Genomic DNA, 13,288 nt, shown 5'->3' with positions numbered 1-13,288 from the left:
TTTTATATTTTATTGTTATCTTTTATTTCAAAAAGCCATCCAAGATACAAGCCTGTCAAGTAACTGGCCAGAATGGCCCCTGCCCCAGCTATGCTCCCTGCTAAAGCTCTGTCAGGCTCACCCCAGCAAGGCACTGATGGGGTCCCCAAAGGGATTCCCAGCACTGGCCACAGGAATTCTAAAACCACATCAAGGCCAGACCTGCTTCATGCTTGTCACAGTCTATCAGAGCATTCACTGCCATGCACAACCTGTATTTTTGGAGGCCTTTAGTACTTAACTGTGGCAGCCATGCTGCAGGCCCAAGTGACAGAAAGCCACATTCCAAGGCACATTTTTGGACACAATGGTAAAAATGTCTAAGCTGCGCTCTGATGTTCAATGCCCATCATTTTTAAAAGGGCTATTTAATAATATCAAATTACAATAAATATTTACTTCTAAGCAAATGTTAGGGGAAAACCATTTAAAATTGTGCCTTTTATTGCAGTACATTAAAAATCTGTATCTCACTGACAGATCTGCAAAGATTTCCTCAACTGTCACTACAAGCTCTTGATGTCATTCAAGGAAAATAAAATCTCTCATCATTCTAGGAGTGAGGAAAAAATCAGGGAAAGTCACAGCACTCTGACTCTGTATTGGGAGCTTCTTTAGGCCAAATCCTTTTCTAAGATAACAGGGTGTCCTTGGCATTGGAGTAATACAGGGCTAAATCTTAATGCAACTCTGCTTTTTAAGCTAAGACATTTTTAACTTCCAGAAGTGTTTGCAGAGAATTTAGCTGTTCTACACAAACCCTAAACGTTACCTATCTCAGCTCCCTCTAACAAGAGGCAAAAGAAAATGGGGAAATAAGGCTGAGAGTCAGATGCCCAGAAAAGAAGAAAACATGACTCTAAGAAAACAATACATGGGCAAATGAAGAGAAAGAGATGATAAAAAAAAGAGGAAGAAAGCTGAGTGCTTTTGCAGCCTCTTCTCAGTGCTCATGCAAATCATTCTAGGAACATGTGGCAGAAACACCCCAGGCAGCGTGCTCTTGAGAAGAGCTCCTGCAGTTTTCCTACCAGCCAGCAGTAGCACTGGCAGAGCTCAAAACAACACTGGCAAAAAAGAAAGCTCTCATGGCACTGGTATGTCTACCTCCCCTGCAGTCTTAAAATCAGGGAGTTAAAAATTGCTGAGTACTTCAATTGTAGGTAAGATTGTCCTCTACGATTCAGAAAGGCAAGAGCTGGCTGACAGTCTCCCTCACTAGGTTCTCTCTTCTGCACCCTCACCATTCATAATCCAAAATGAAATTACTGTCCTTGCGTTTCACTTAGCTTGCTCTCAGACTCACTTGCAATGATTGTGCACTATTTATGCCCTTGCAGAGATTACCAGCAAAAGAGGCAAAAACTCATCTACTTAATCTTCTTTCCTCATACCTAAAGATGACCAGAAAGGATCACAAAATCCAGATCCTTTTGCATTAGAAATGGCTTGTCTTTGTTGGCCAGTTTCATGGAGGTTTGGCAAATTCCAAGGATTATGATTTTAGAAGAGACTGAATGTGGAATAAATTGAGAAGAGAAGGGATTCTCTGAGATTTAGTTTTGTTAATTATGTGCAGCTCAAATCTCTGGTAAACTCTACAAAGGAAAAACATTTTCTTTGTGCAACTTCCAACTATTCCACTTCTATTGAGGACTGCATGCTCCTGCTGCAGCCTTTCAGCAGAAACAGAAACTCAAGGGTTATCATCTTAAGTACAAACAAGCATCCTTTTTTTCTTGTTAAAGAAGAAAGCTATTCAGCTCTCCTTTAAGCATCACAAATAAAAACATTTCTCTTGTGTAAGATGTACTATGGGCATGCATTTGATCAAATTATATTCAGTGCTTTCTTTTAATAGTCGTTTTGTCTGGGAAGGTCTCTGAATGTGGACCTGCATATGGCAAAGAGGCTCTCTGGGACAGCAGAGCCAATTTTATACCTTCACACAACATCCAGTCTTCAAACCACTACCCTGACCACTGTAATCTAAGCTTTGAGATAAGGAGCTGTGTGTTGAGATATCAGCCCTGAAACAGAGCTTTTATATGAAAGGCCAAAGAAAATGCCAGCTGTTCTGTTGCTATTATATCCCCTTCTCTCCCCATGGTGAGAGACTATCAACAAAGCCATGTAGTTCTTTCTCGCTTTTAAAAAATAAAAATTCATTAACCTCACGTGGCTTTGCAATCAGAGAGCTTCTTTTAAATGGATAAATCTGGGTTTTATCTGCTTTGCCTGAGATTCTCTGCTTACTGATCACAGATTATTCCTCCATTTCACCCTGTTAAAACCCAAACAAAGCATCTTTCGGAATAATCTTGTCTGGGATTGTTTTTAACATCACTAGAGCAGCCTTTGGTCCCAAGAGCTTTGGGCACCTATCCTGCCTTCCCACATGGGTCTGTAGCCTGCACAATCACCACAGGAGGTGAGAATCTCTGAATCTCTGCTGGTTTGGACTGGTGGGTGTAGGGCCTTCTTAGGACCAAGATAAGATTGTGATCCTTCACAAAATGAAAACAAGAAAAAAAAATTCTCTTTCAGAACATTTCAGCACTTCAAAGCACAGGGACATTGAAGTGAAATGAAGAAAATTTTAGCCTTTTCCTTAAATAAATACTACATACAAAACATAACACCTTGAAGTCCTAAAACCTTGGAGATCAACTAAGACATATGCTGCATAGATGCATAAAACATGTAGAAAAGGGGGCAAGACTCCTAGGGAGGTGCAAGAGGGCTCTTGGGAACATGCAACAGACAAGGTTTGGGTAAGGGGCCAAACCCATATGACACTATTCTTCTTACACCTTTGCCTCAAATATTTTGTGCCTGCAATGTAAGTTTAAAGGGTACTTCACACTGAAGTTGTTTTAGAAGCATGCTAAAGCAGTTGCTGTCACAAGCTTACCCCATCATGGCTGCTGCCATCCAGGACTCACCTGTGGGCAAGTGGTGAATGGGAATCCAGAGTATGTACCTATGGACAACCTCAGCACGCCTGAGAAACAGGCAGTGCCCCTCCCTCAATGGCTACAAACCACAACTGATGGGGAAGATACAAAGGGGAGTCCTTGGCTCCATGAAGCATCACATGCACATGGATCACAGAATTAACAGAATGCTTCATCATTACTTTCAAGGACACAGGGAATCAGAAGGAGCACTTAAGTTTGTTACCTTTTTCCTACATTTTTTTTATCTTTGCCTGTCTCAGTTCCCTCTCCTCCACAAAATCAGTCTCTTACCCATAACCTTTACTAACAGGTCACTGTATTATTCCAGGAACTGCCAAGGAAAGCACACCACAGAGCTGGCATGTCTCTTTTTCAATTGTGAAGCCACAGAGATGGTTCTCATGAAGGCTTGGTCTGACCATGTTTCTCTGGTGAATTTGTTGATATTCCCTCAGGGATGAGAGTTGCTGGTGGCAGACGTGAGGAGGGTGCAAAGGGTAAGAGAAAACCCTTTCTTTCCCAGTTTAGTTGTGTGTTGAAAAGCTAGATGGCTAAAATATAGACTGCATGAGTTTACACTGCACGGACTGGCCTACACTTTTACAATACAATATATACAGCTTATTCATATCACAAATAATAATAAATACGTTCTTCTGTTCTGTTCTAACACAACTTGCTTTTTCCTTTTGAACAGCAGAGTTTAAAGCTACAAATAGGCTGGTACAGGAAACCTGCTTATACTTGTTCCTTACATCAAAGAGGAGACAGGATAGACCACCAGAGGCATCTTCCTCTTAAACTGAGAGAGGCCAGCTCCTAAAGTGCTCCGTTTAAACCAGCAAAACTGTTGAGAGCATCACACACAGTGCCTCAGCATTTTTGCAGGCTAATTCTCTGTATGAGTACGACTGCAGCAATCAATGCTTTCCCTCAAATTAAATGCCATCTTGACTTTCCCAGTACACCACACACAACAGAAATCTGTCTAGAACCTCTGGAGGTTCTACTCTAGGATTTTACCTCTACATCAGACACTTTCATGCGAGTGCCCTCTTTTCCCACAAATATATCATCGATGTCAACAAGTATATAGCGATCAAGCGTCAGACAGAGGCGTTTGCCAGTCAAGTAGGCAATGGCATCCACGAAAATGAGTTTGTGCAGCCAAAAATTGAGGTTATTGCCGAAGAGAACCCGCTGGATCCCATCATGCAGACCCAGGTCCTGCATCACTGTGGCATGCAACGCTTTGTGAGTGGCCAGGTGAGGAATGGACTCCGAGGATTTCGTGCTGGCCAACAGCACTGGCTCATAGGTGCTGTGGTTTGACTGAAACACAGTCCAGTCATCACCAGGCAGAGGACCCTGCTCCACCTCATTAGCCCGGGTGACATAGAGCAGGGGAGCACTAGGATTGATGTGATAGTCCCGCAGCCCCAAGTTGGAATGCAGGAAAAGGGGGAAACCCTTGAGCTGTGCACTGAGCAAGCTGTTCTCATTAGCTTTGAAAAAGCCTATAATTCCCACTCCATACTCTACACAGTATTTGTCTAGCAGCTCTCGGTTCCAAGCATCTAGATTCACATATTTAAGGATGTTCTCATAGATAATTAGAGCATAGCGTCCTCTGTCTTTGTCTGTCAGGGTGGGCATATCCCCTTTGCCAGGGGCGATCTCTGTCCTGTATTTGAACCGGCTGGATTCCAGGATGGCCACTATTTCCTGCCCAAGCTGGGAGTAAATGCTTTCCACAAAGACGAGCACCACCGGATCTGTGCGCGAGGTGTCCACGGACTTCGTGAGCCTCCAGCTGGCTTGCGGTGGGATCAAGATACGGTGCTGGCTGCTGCAGTCACTGAAGGGCAGGGGTGGCGGCTCCTTGATTTTGGGACTGTTAGTGACGTAATAAGCCAGGATGCACATGGAGATCAGGCTGAAGGCGATGAGCAGCAGGATCAATCTGTGGAGCTCCAGCTGTCGCACGTGCCGCACCACTTTCCACAGCTGAATCATGGTGAGGCGGGCGGCTCACCCCCTCCTCACGCTCCGGACCCACGTCGCGCTTGCAATCTCCAGTGGCGCCGTGGCAGTGCCCAGCAGCAGCTCACAAAAAAGAAAGTGCAGCTGCAGAGAGAGAAAAAGCTAAAGCAAACAGCTACAAGGCGAGACTCCCAGAGATCTGCCATTTATCTCAGGTAACCATGGCCCTCAATTCCCATCGCTCTTTTGTGTGCTTCCTCGGGCTCCTCTCCTCTCACTCAGAAGTCTCTGGGAAGAAAAGGTTTCCAGAATCTCGTCTCCAGTAGCAAATCAGTCTGTCATTCTGTGCACAAGTAGTTTTAGCTCAGCCTTCCCATGTGTCCTGTTTCTCATTTAGGTGTTTCACATTCACATGATGGCACCTTCTCTTTGCATCCTGCAATTTAAAAAGAAAAAGTCAATTTTCAGTATGACTCTAGCATTTAACAGGCTCGAGATGAAATGGCAGGACTAGAGGGTGATAGGGTGGCAGCATCACTTGCCATCAGCAGGTCTGGTCCCTGGGAAGTGTCACATCCCATTTGTGTGGCAGCATGACAGAACAACCAAACAGCCTTTGGAAGAAAGGTCCTGATAGTGCACAGCAATTCAACATTCACCTCGGGTGGGATTCTCACACACTACAGCAAACAGAGCCAAGTACCTGGTCTTCCCCCAGCCCTCTACAAGCCACTGAACAGAAAACACAAAACCCTTTTATTCTAGCCTATATTTCAAAGCTAACAAGAGGAGGAGAGAGCACTTCTGCAAGGCTATCCCTATTTGTCCTGGGAACTCACTTTCTTCCAGAGGTCACAAAATACAGCTCTGGAGAGGCATCATCCCTCAGGCAGCACAGAGGGCGGGGGACACAGGCTCCCACACACTGCACACTTAAAGGCTGCCAAATGATTCAGTGGCAGTTGGAGATGAAACATCTCCTGAAACCTTCATCGCCTTCTCTCATATGCTACTGAAGAACACGAAGCCAGTTTTAAATCACCAACAGCAAAAAATAAATTTGGGTTGGTCTCAAATACATGAAAGCCTCTTGTTACAAAGTTCTGTCACCTCCTGCTTTGTGTTCATGGCAGCAGACTATTTCACTGTATGTTGCTATGTTTCCAGGAAAAATGTCTAACAAAGCCAACAAAGAACAAATAATCCAAAACAAACACCAGGGAGAAGAACTAAATTTCTCCTTTGTTTAAAAATAAAGTAAAACTCACAATGGAGTCTTCTCTCTCCCACCAGCAGAGTGACCTGCCCATAGCAATATCCTGGTGCCTTTCCTGGAACACAAGCACATTTTTGGGGCACACCTGCTGCCTCTCCCAGAACAGTGCAAGAGCACCTTCAAGGCCAGATGTTGCTTATCGAATCAGTCATGCTCATGATGACTTTTCTGTAAAAATTAAACCACCTTTTTTCTTTAAAACACTTTTTTAGTGACCCCCCCCAACTCCTGCAGATGTGCTCCACCACATACAGACCCTCTAACCACCCACTCAACTGGCACAGCTTGCAACACCAGGAGGCACCAGAAAGCAATGGCAAATAATATTACTAAAAGAGGTCTTCATCCTTTCTCCATTCCTCCTATTTTTGAGTTTTCTGTTACTACCATTCTGATATAACAAAGACTATGAGAAGACTAGTATGTGTATGAGTTTAAGGCATACATAAGTTTCTTATCCAGGGGTTTTTAACAACCAGCTCCACCAGAAAAGGAACTACTTGTGAGACAGATGCTTATTTTGTAATGTGTATTGCTAGACAGAAAAAAGTCCTTCTGAGTCAGGGAAAAGATCAGTTCATAGATGAGGCCAAAAGTCCCACTCTAAAGACTCCCACCAGGCTGTTTTCTAAACTGTTGGTGCAGTGTGAAGCAGAGACAAAAAACACAAACAGATTTTATATGAAGAGATATAATACTGCTAACTTTATGACAGCAGATGGAAGAGAGTCAGGGTGCTCTTTACACAAGCCTTATGATGATCATTAAGTATTACCTCAAACAACGCCTCTGCTGTAAGCTCAGCCGAGCAGGGACTGGTTTGTGTAGTGCACAATGAAACCTTAGCCCTGATGAGGTTTTCAGAATAGCTGTAGACTATCAATATAAAGTACATCACACAAATAATTTTCCACTCAAGAAACTGAGAAACAGCAAAACTTACTGAACGTTGCACTGCAACACAGCAGATGGATCAGGATTTTTGGTAAAATTATCCTTACTCCCAAGATTCCAAATGGATTGGGGTCTCCATTCCCAAATGGCCCTCTGTAATGACAGAGCTGGCTTTGGAAATCCAGCTCAGCTGGCAACAATAAGCTGTGTTTTCTTCATCACAGACAACTTATGATCTTTCAGTTTTGTCTCTACATACTGTTAACTTTTTACTGGAAAAAGGTCAGGGGAGAGAAGGTGAGAAATAACTATGTGAAGATGCAAAAACCAGAAATGTATAGTTTTTTCTTTTTCTTGCTGCTGAATTTGATTTGTCTCTACATACTGTTAACTTTTTACTGGAAAAAGGTCAGGGGAGAGAAGGTGAGAAATAACTATGTGAAGATGTAAAAACCAGAAATTGTATAGTTTTTTCTTGCTACTGAATTTAGATATATGATTCCCTGGACAGAGTATAGAACATGACTTTTCAAGTCCAGTTCAGTCCCTGTAATACACCAGGAATTCAAGTGTATCAGCATAGTACCCAAAAACATGTGCAACCTTCCAAAAGCAGCCAGGAAAACAGCCTTTCCACCTCCATAACAAGCCCTTCCCATCTCACTGACTCCAATGGGAAGACCCCAATGTTACCACCTTCCTGCCTGGCATTGCAGCTTCAAAGCTGCAGAGAGGCAGAAGCCGGCAGAGGCAGAATTCAGCAGGGCAGAAGAGAAACATACAAAGAATGCTGTAGCTTTTTTATGAGGTGAATTCCTTGTAAGACAGAGTAATACACGGCGCCATGCATATCACAATGCTGCAGGTATGAGAAGTGATCTTCATTCTACTCCTGTGCAACAAATTCATGCTGAACAGCCCACTCAAATTCCAATAATAGTCAATTTTGATAGAGAAACCTGAGAATTCCAAGTTATTGCCTTCCCAAATAACTCACTTTTGCTTCTCAATCCCACCAAATAAAACAGAAACATAAAAACTATTTTGGAATTAAAGATCCACTATCTTAACATGTATTAGACACAAAGTTGTTCTTGCAGGAGAAAATAACGTAAAGAAGAATTCATGAGCCTAAGTGTTACTTCTATGAATTTCCAAGCAAGTGTTTCTGGGGTAGAATTTGTAATCTAAACACCAGGGTAATGGTAAGAAAATCAAGACAATGTTGATTTATGCAAAAGCCTGGCAAGGTTCTACTTTTACAACTCTATCCCCAAAGCATCGACATGGAAAACACTTCTCTTCCGTGGTTGAACTCATTCATCTCTCCAACTTCATTTTAACTTTTGAACTGGCTCTGTTTTGTAAAGAACTGCAGCTTCAGTTTCCCAGTTATCAGTTTGAAGATGAAAATCACAGGACAACTGGATTATTCCATAGAATAAGAATGAAACCAGAGTTTAAGCTAGGCTGCCACACCTGCAGTGCCCAGCTGAGGGGCACCAGGGAGAAGAGCCCCCTTTGCTGGGCACTTCTGAATCACAGCAGTGTTTTGATAACAATGATTCCATTCAAGCCTCTAGAGAAGCTCCCAAACAAGCCCCCATTTGTTACAAGGGTGAGCTCAAAAAAGCAAAATAAAAAAAAAAAAAAAAAAGGCCTGTATCAGATTGCTGCTCAAGAATCTGTCAGCTCCGATCTCTTTAACAAGGCTTCACAGCCAGAGGGCACGCCAGCTGGCACGGGATGCATTTCTTTCTTTGGGGACTGCATCAGCTGGTTTAGGTTCAAACTAAAAGAGAAAAAAAGCAACAAACAAATACACTGAACAAAATTTATATTACAAGGTGAGAGAACTGTCAGAAACCAGTCATACCCAAAAAGCTGAGAAATATCTCTACTGGAGAAAGAAAAGAAAAGAAAAAAATAATTACAGTGAAAATTATTCCCTCTTAAAGGAAAATTAAATACCTGTGTCCTCTTTTGACAAACTCCTGGGAATCTAACACCACAAAAAAACCAGGATTCTAGATAAATTGAGGTCCACTCTGAACTCCTGCCAGGACTGCCTCAGTGTGAATTGAGGGAGGTGGCAGTCAGAATGCACAGCAAAAACGTTCAGAGGTCCAAGGACGCAGGCTCAGCAGGCACCATCCTGCCAGAAAAGCATCTCTAGATCAGAGAGCATCAGCTGTACGGTCAGATATCCCACAGATCACCATTAAGACAAAGGCTTCATCAAACTTAGATGTTCTGTTTCCTAATGATATACAGTGTTAATGTGAAACATAAACTGCTTTTTGAATTATCATCTGCTAAACCACATAGCAACTGGTGTGATACGAAAGCAAGATAACAACCCTAACCCTGTGGTTTTAACATCTGATCTCCAGATATTTCCAGTGCTTGGAAATGACTGTGGGAGATCAGTACAAATGCTCAGGATGAGCACTTACCCAAAACCACTGACCAGAACATGAGTATTTGGAGCTTCTGGTACATTCATGCCAAGGCACATGGAAGATACTTGGTATCATCTGACACCTTTATCAAGAACTGTCAGTGCATTCCTAGCTGAGCTACAGAAGGCCTTACTACCCAAACCCCAGTGTCACCAGTATATTTCCCCAGCCCTTTTCATCATTCATAATATAATCTCTCTGTCTGGAATGCACAGCAGCAAGATCTTGCCTTTGTCCACAATAGCTCTATTTCAGAGGCCTCTCTTCTGCACTTCCTGTGAGATGGTTGTTGCCTTGGGCCCCAGAGAGACTGCAGTAATTGAGTTACACAGTAATCAGAGAAGGAATCTGATTGATTTTCCAACCCATTCCACTTTAGTGGTGTCATCAAGACACAAAATTCCTCATTAGTCTGCTCCACTCTGAAACACCACAGCCCCTCTCTTTGTTAGTGGTGGTATCTGTATACCAGACCTCCAGGTAGAGCCTCTCTCTCACAAAGGTGGGGAACCTGGCAAGTAGTGTCAGCAAAACACAGCAAGTCACGCAGCAAAAGAATTAGCAGAAAGCTCAGGAGAATGATTGCTGCTTGTATTTAACATATTGGGTAAAAAACTATTGTGAAAATACAGCCACATTGCAATGAAATTGCCATGCTCATTTTTGGGCTCTGGCCATGTGTTTCAGCTAACATGTACTGCCAGTCAAATCCTGCCATGAGAGACTGCCTAAGGAATACAAAATCCAGATCAAAGATGCAAGAAACACTAATGGTGCCCATGCTGCTCTGACAGACAGGGCTGCAGCCTCCAGCCAGCTCTGTGTTTTGCTTGGGCAAGTCCCCATGCAGGGAAAAGCCTCTCAGTACAGACCTGTGCTGAGCCAGAAAGCTGCCAGCTGGCCAGCAGGCTTGACATGTGCCAGTCTGATGCAAGAGGAGAAGACCAGTGTGACGAAGTAATAATTATTTTAATTCTTTTATTACCACCCCTAGACAGGTAAGTATCTTCACACTTTCTGCAAGAGCAACAAACTGCAGTCCATGCTAAACAGATCTGCATGCACTCCTCTCATCCCAGCCTGGTGGAAACCCAACTGCAGCTGTGAATTTACCCTTGTGCCAGTGCAATGAAGTCTGAAGACAACATGAAGGCAGAGATCTTGGAGAGGCCGGCTCCAGGCGAGCTTTGCAGAGGGCTGCACAGAGATCCCAGGACTCCTGCGAGGTTCTTGGTGTTTGGGTACATAATAGATACCTTTGTTTGCAGCAGATCTTTGTTCCCTTACTCTTTTACATTACAAAAACAAAGAAACAATAGGTTTAGTCCTTCACATGCCAGCGACAGTGGCATGGCCCAGCATTGCCTGTTAGCAACCTTCCCCTGAACACAAAAAAGTCCTCCTCATAAGAGCTTCCAGGAAATGTCGTTTTCAGCTCCCTGCATTCTCCCCATCATAATACACTCACCGCTTAGGGTCATTACAACTGACGTTATTTTCCAAAGCAAGGGAATTTCAGACTTCTACACTAGGGTATTCCCTCAAGTTAAATGTCAGAACCACAAGCCTCAACAAGTTTCACAGACTCAGCATAGGACGAATTTGGGAAAGGAAAACAGTTTGTTGTCTTGTATTTTCAGCCTGCTTAAAGAGTGGATCTGCAAATAAGGAATCTGAAGAATTGTTAAAAAAACCAAAATTTCAGCCTTCAGCAGTCACTGATGCTGCTTGATAGAAATAATATGTAGCTTGGCAGCAGCACAGCTCTACTGAAATGAAAAGGAAAGACAACAGGTACTGTAGCAGTGCAAGTGCTCACACAAATCAGAGCTTTCCACCAGCTAAGGGGAAAGCAGATCTGTGCAGCAATCTTTGTTCCCTTGCTATTTTATATTACAAAAAGAAATAAACAATAGGTTTACTCCTTCACATGCCAGTGACAGTGGCATGGTCCAGCAGTGCCTGTTAGCAACAGTCCCTTCCCATGAAAACAAAAAGCAACAGTCCCTTCCCATGAAAACAAAAAGTCCTCCTCCTAAGAGCTCTGGGAATGCACAGGTCTCTGTAATGCAACTGCTCACCGGAGAGAGAAAACACTTTCCTCAGATATAACTGAAGGGAAGTCTCCATTGCTTCATTTCACATATTACTGACCCTTTCAAGTCTAGGGATCAGGCCTCCAGAAGCAGTTTCATTCTGGCCATACCTCTCCTTCTGTTTTGTGCCTTTCCTGACACACAATTCTGTGCCCACTCTGACCCTAACCCTTTTCCCACAGCAGGGGATAATGAGACAGCAGCTCCTCTCTGCACCCAGACACGCAGAGCTGTGGGACAGAGAGCTAGAGACAGTGCAGGCTAGAGCCTTGCAACACAAAGGCAGTCCAAGCTGCTCTACAATCCCCCCAGGTGGAAAGCAAATTCTTCAGTCACCCAAAAGGAAGGGAATACACCATCTTCAGCCTCCTGCTTTCATCAGGAATCAACACGTATGCTCTATCATGGCAGAACATCTCCAGCTTAGCTGTGGGAACAGGAAATAGATGCAGTTCCTTCCGCATTAGATATGGACAAGAATCACATTTCCATTCTCTCATGCTCCTTGCTTATCACAATTCAGATCAACTATTCTGCTGCAGAAAGCAAAACGTCTTTTCTGGTGATTTCTCCTAAGTAACTCAATACTTAGGGGAAATACAGTCAAACTGGCAAACCCAAGAAAATTCAGCATCAGTTAGAGTCGGAGTGTTTTAATATAGAATGTATATTATGAAAGTTTATCTGTAATTGTTATGAAAGCAGCCTAACCATTCTTCCTATGAGGACTTAGAAAATTTCACCTTAATTAACAAGAGGCTGATCTTCTATACTCAGTTGCTGCCTCCTGTCACATAACACACAGGAGATAATCTTTTACAATCAATTTTATCTAGGAACATATGACATTAGGGAACAGGTGACACTGAAAGTCTATCCAAACTTACACCAGAAGAAAGCTCTAAGTATGATCTATCAAATCTTAAAACCTCAGGAAAGCTATTGAGCTCACCTGTTCTGGTGTATTTGCACTAAAATTCAGGGTCAGAATCTCCTGGGTTTATAAAAGAACATGTTCCCCAGCTGTGTACAGCAGTGCCCTCCTCACAAAATCTCCACCCAGCGCAACGTTTATGGCGTATCTCCCAGCCTTTGCAGCATCTAATTATCCAGTTCTCTTAGTGTGACTGAAATAAGTGTATCTCCTGGACTCAGAAAACAAAATATTTGCATTTCTGCTGGCTTGTCTATTGCAAGACAACTCTTGATACAATGTGACTCTTGTTGGGAAAAAAAAAAAAAAAAAAAAAAAAAAAAAAAAGAAAGAGCCAAAAGTGATATAAGCAAAGTACAAATCTGGCCAGGCAAAAACAGTTAAAAAAAAAAAAAAACAATGGGAAGAAAAGTAAAATGAGTGAAAAAGGCATGAAGATTACCCAGGCTGGGTGAGACAATGGTTTGGAGGCCTGGTTTTTATAAGACAGGAGCAAATCCAAAGTGTTCCACTGCCCTCTCCAAGCCTTCACGGCCATCTGGGCAATGAAAAGTCATTATTTTCTTTTTCACAAGCATTATGGCAGACACAGGTCTCAGTGGGGCCACTGCACCCACCAACAGCCTCTGAAGCCTGACCAGCTT

The 13,288-nt window shown here is 43.1% G+C and overlaps 1 protein-coding gene across 6 annotated transcripts in view; it reads right to left on the bottom strand.

The window, feature by feature from the left end:
- Positions 1–13,288, bottom strand: part of NDST2 (N-deacetylase and N-sulfotransferase 2) — a 126,620-nt gene that overhangs the window by 20,020 nt on the left and 93,312 nt on the right. For all 6 annotated transcript variants that reach the window (XM_041405173.1, XM_041405177.1, XM_041405172.1 and 3 more), the window contains one exon: positions 4,023–5,418. In XM_041405173.1, coding sequence (XP_041261107.1) covers positions 4,023–5,015 — 993 coding nt within the window. In that variant the 5' untranslated portion in view covers positions 5,016–5,418. The remainder of the gene's footprint in view (positions 1–4,022; positions 5,419–13,288) is intronic.

Source organism: Onychostruthus taczanowskii, unplaced genomic scaffold (genome assembly GCF_017590055.1).
Source record: "Onychostruthus taczanowskii isolate IOZ18803 unplaced genomic scaffold, ASM1759005v1 scaffold22, whole genome shotgun sequence".
In the NCBI taxonomy this organism is placed as follows: Eukaryota; Metazoa; Chordata; class Aves; order Passeriformes; family Passeridae; genus Onychostruthus; species Onychostruthus taczanowskii.
The sequence above is the reverse complement of the archived record's forward strand: the minus strand, read 5'-3'. Positions and strand labels throughout refer to the sequence as shown.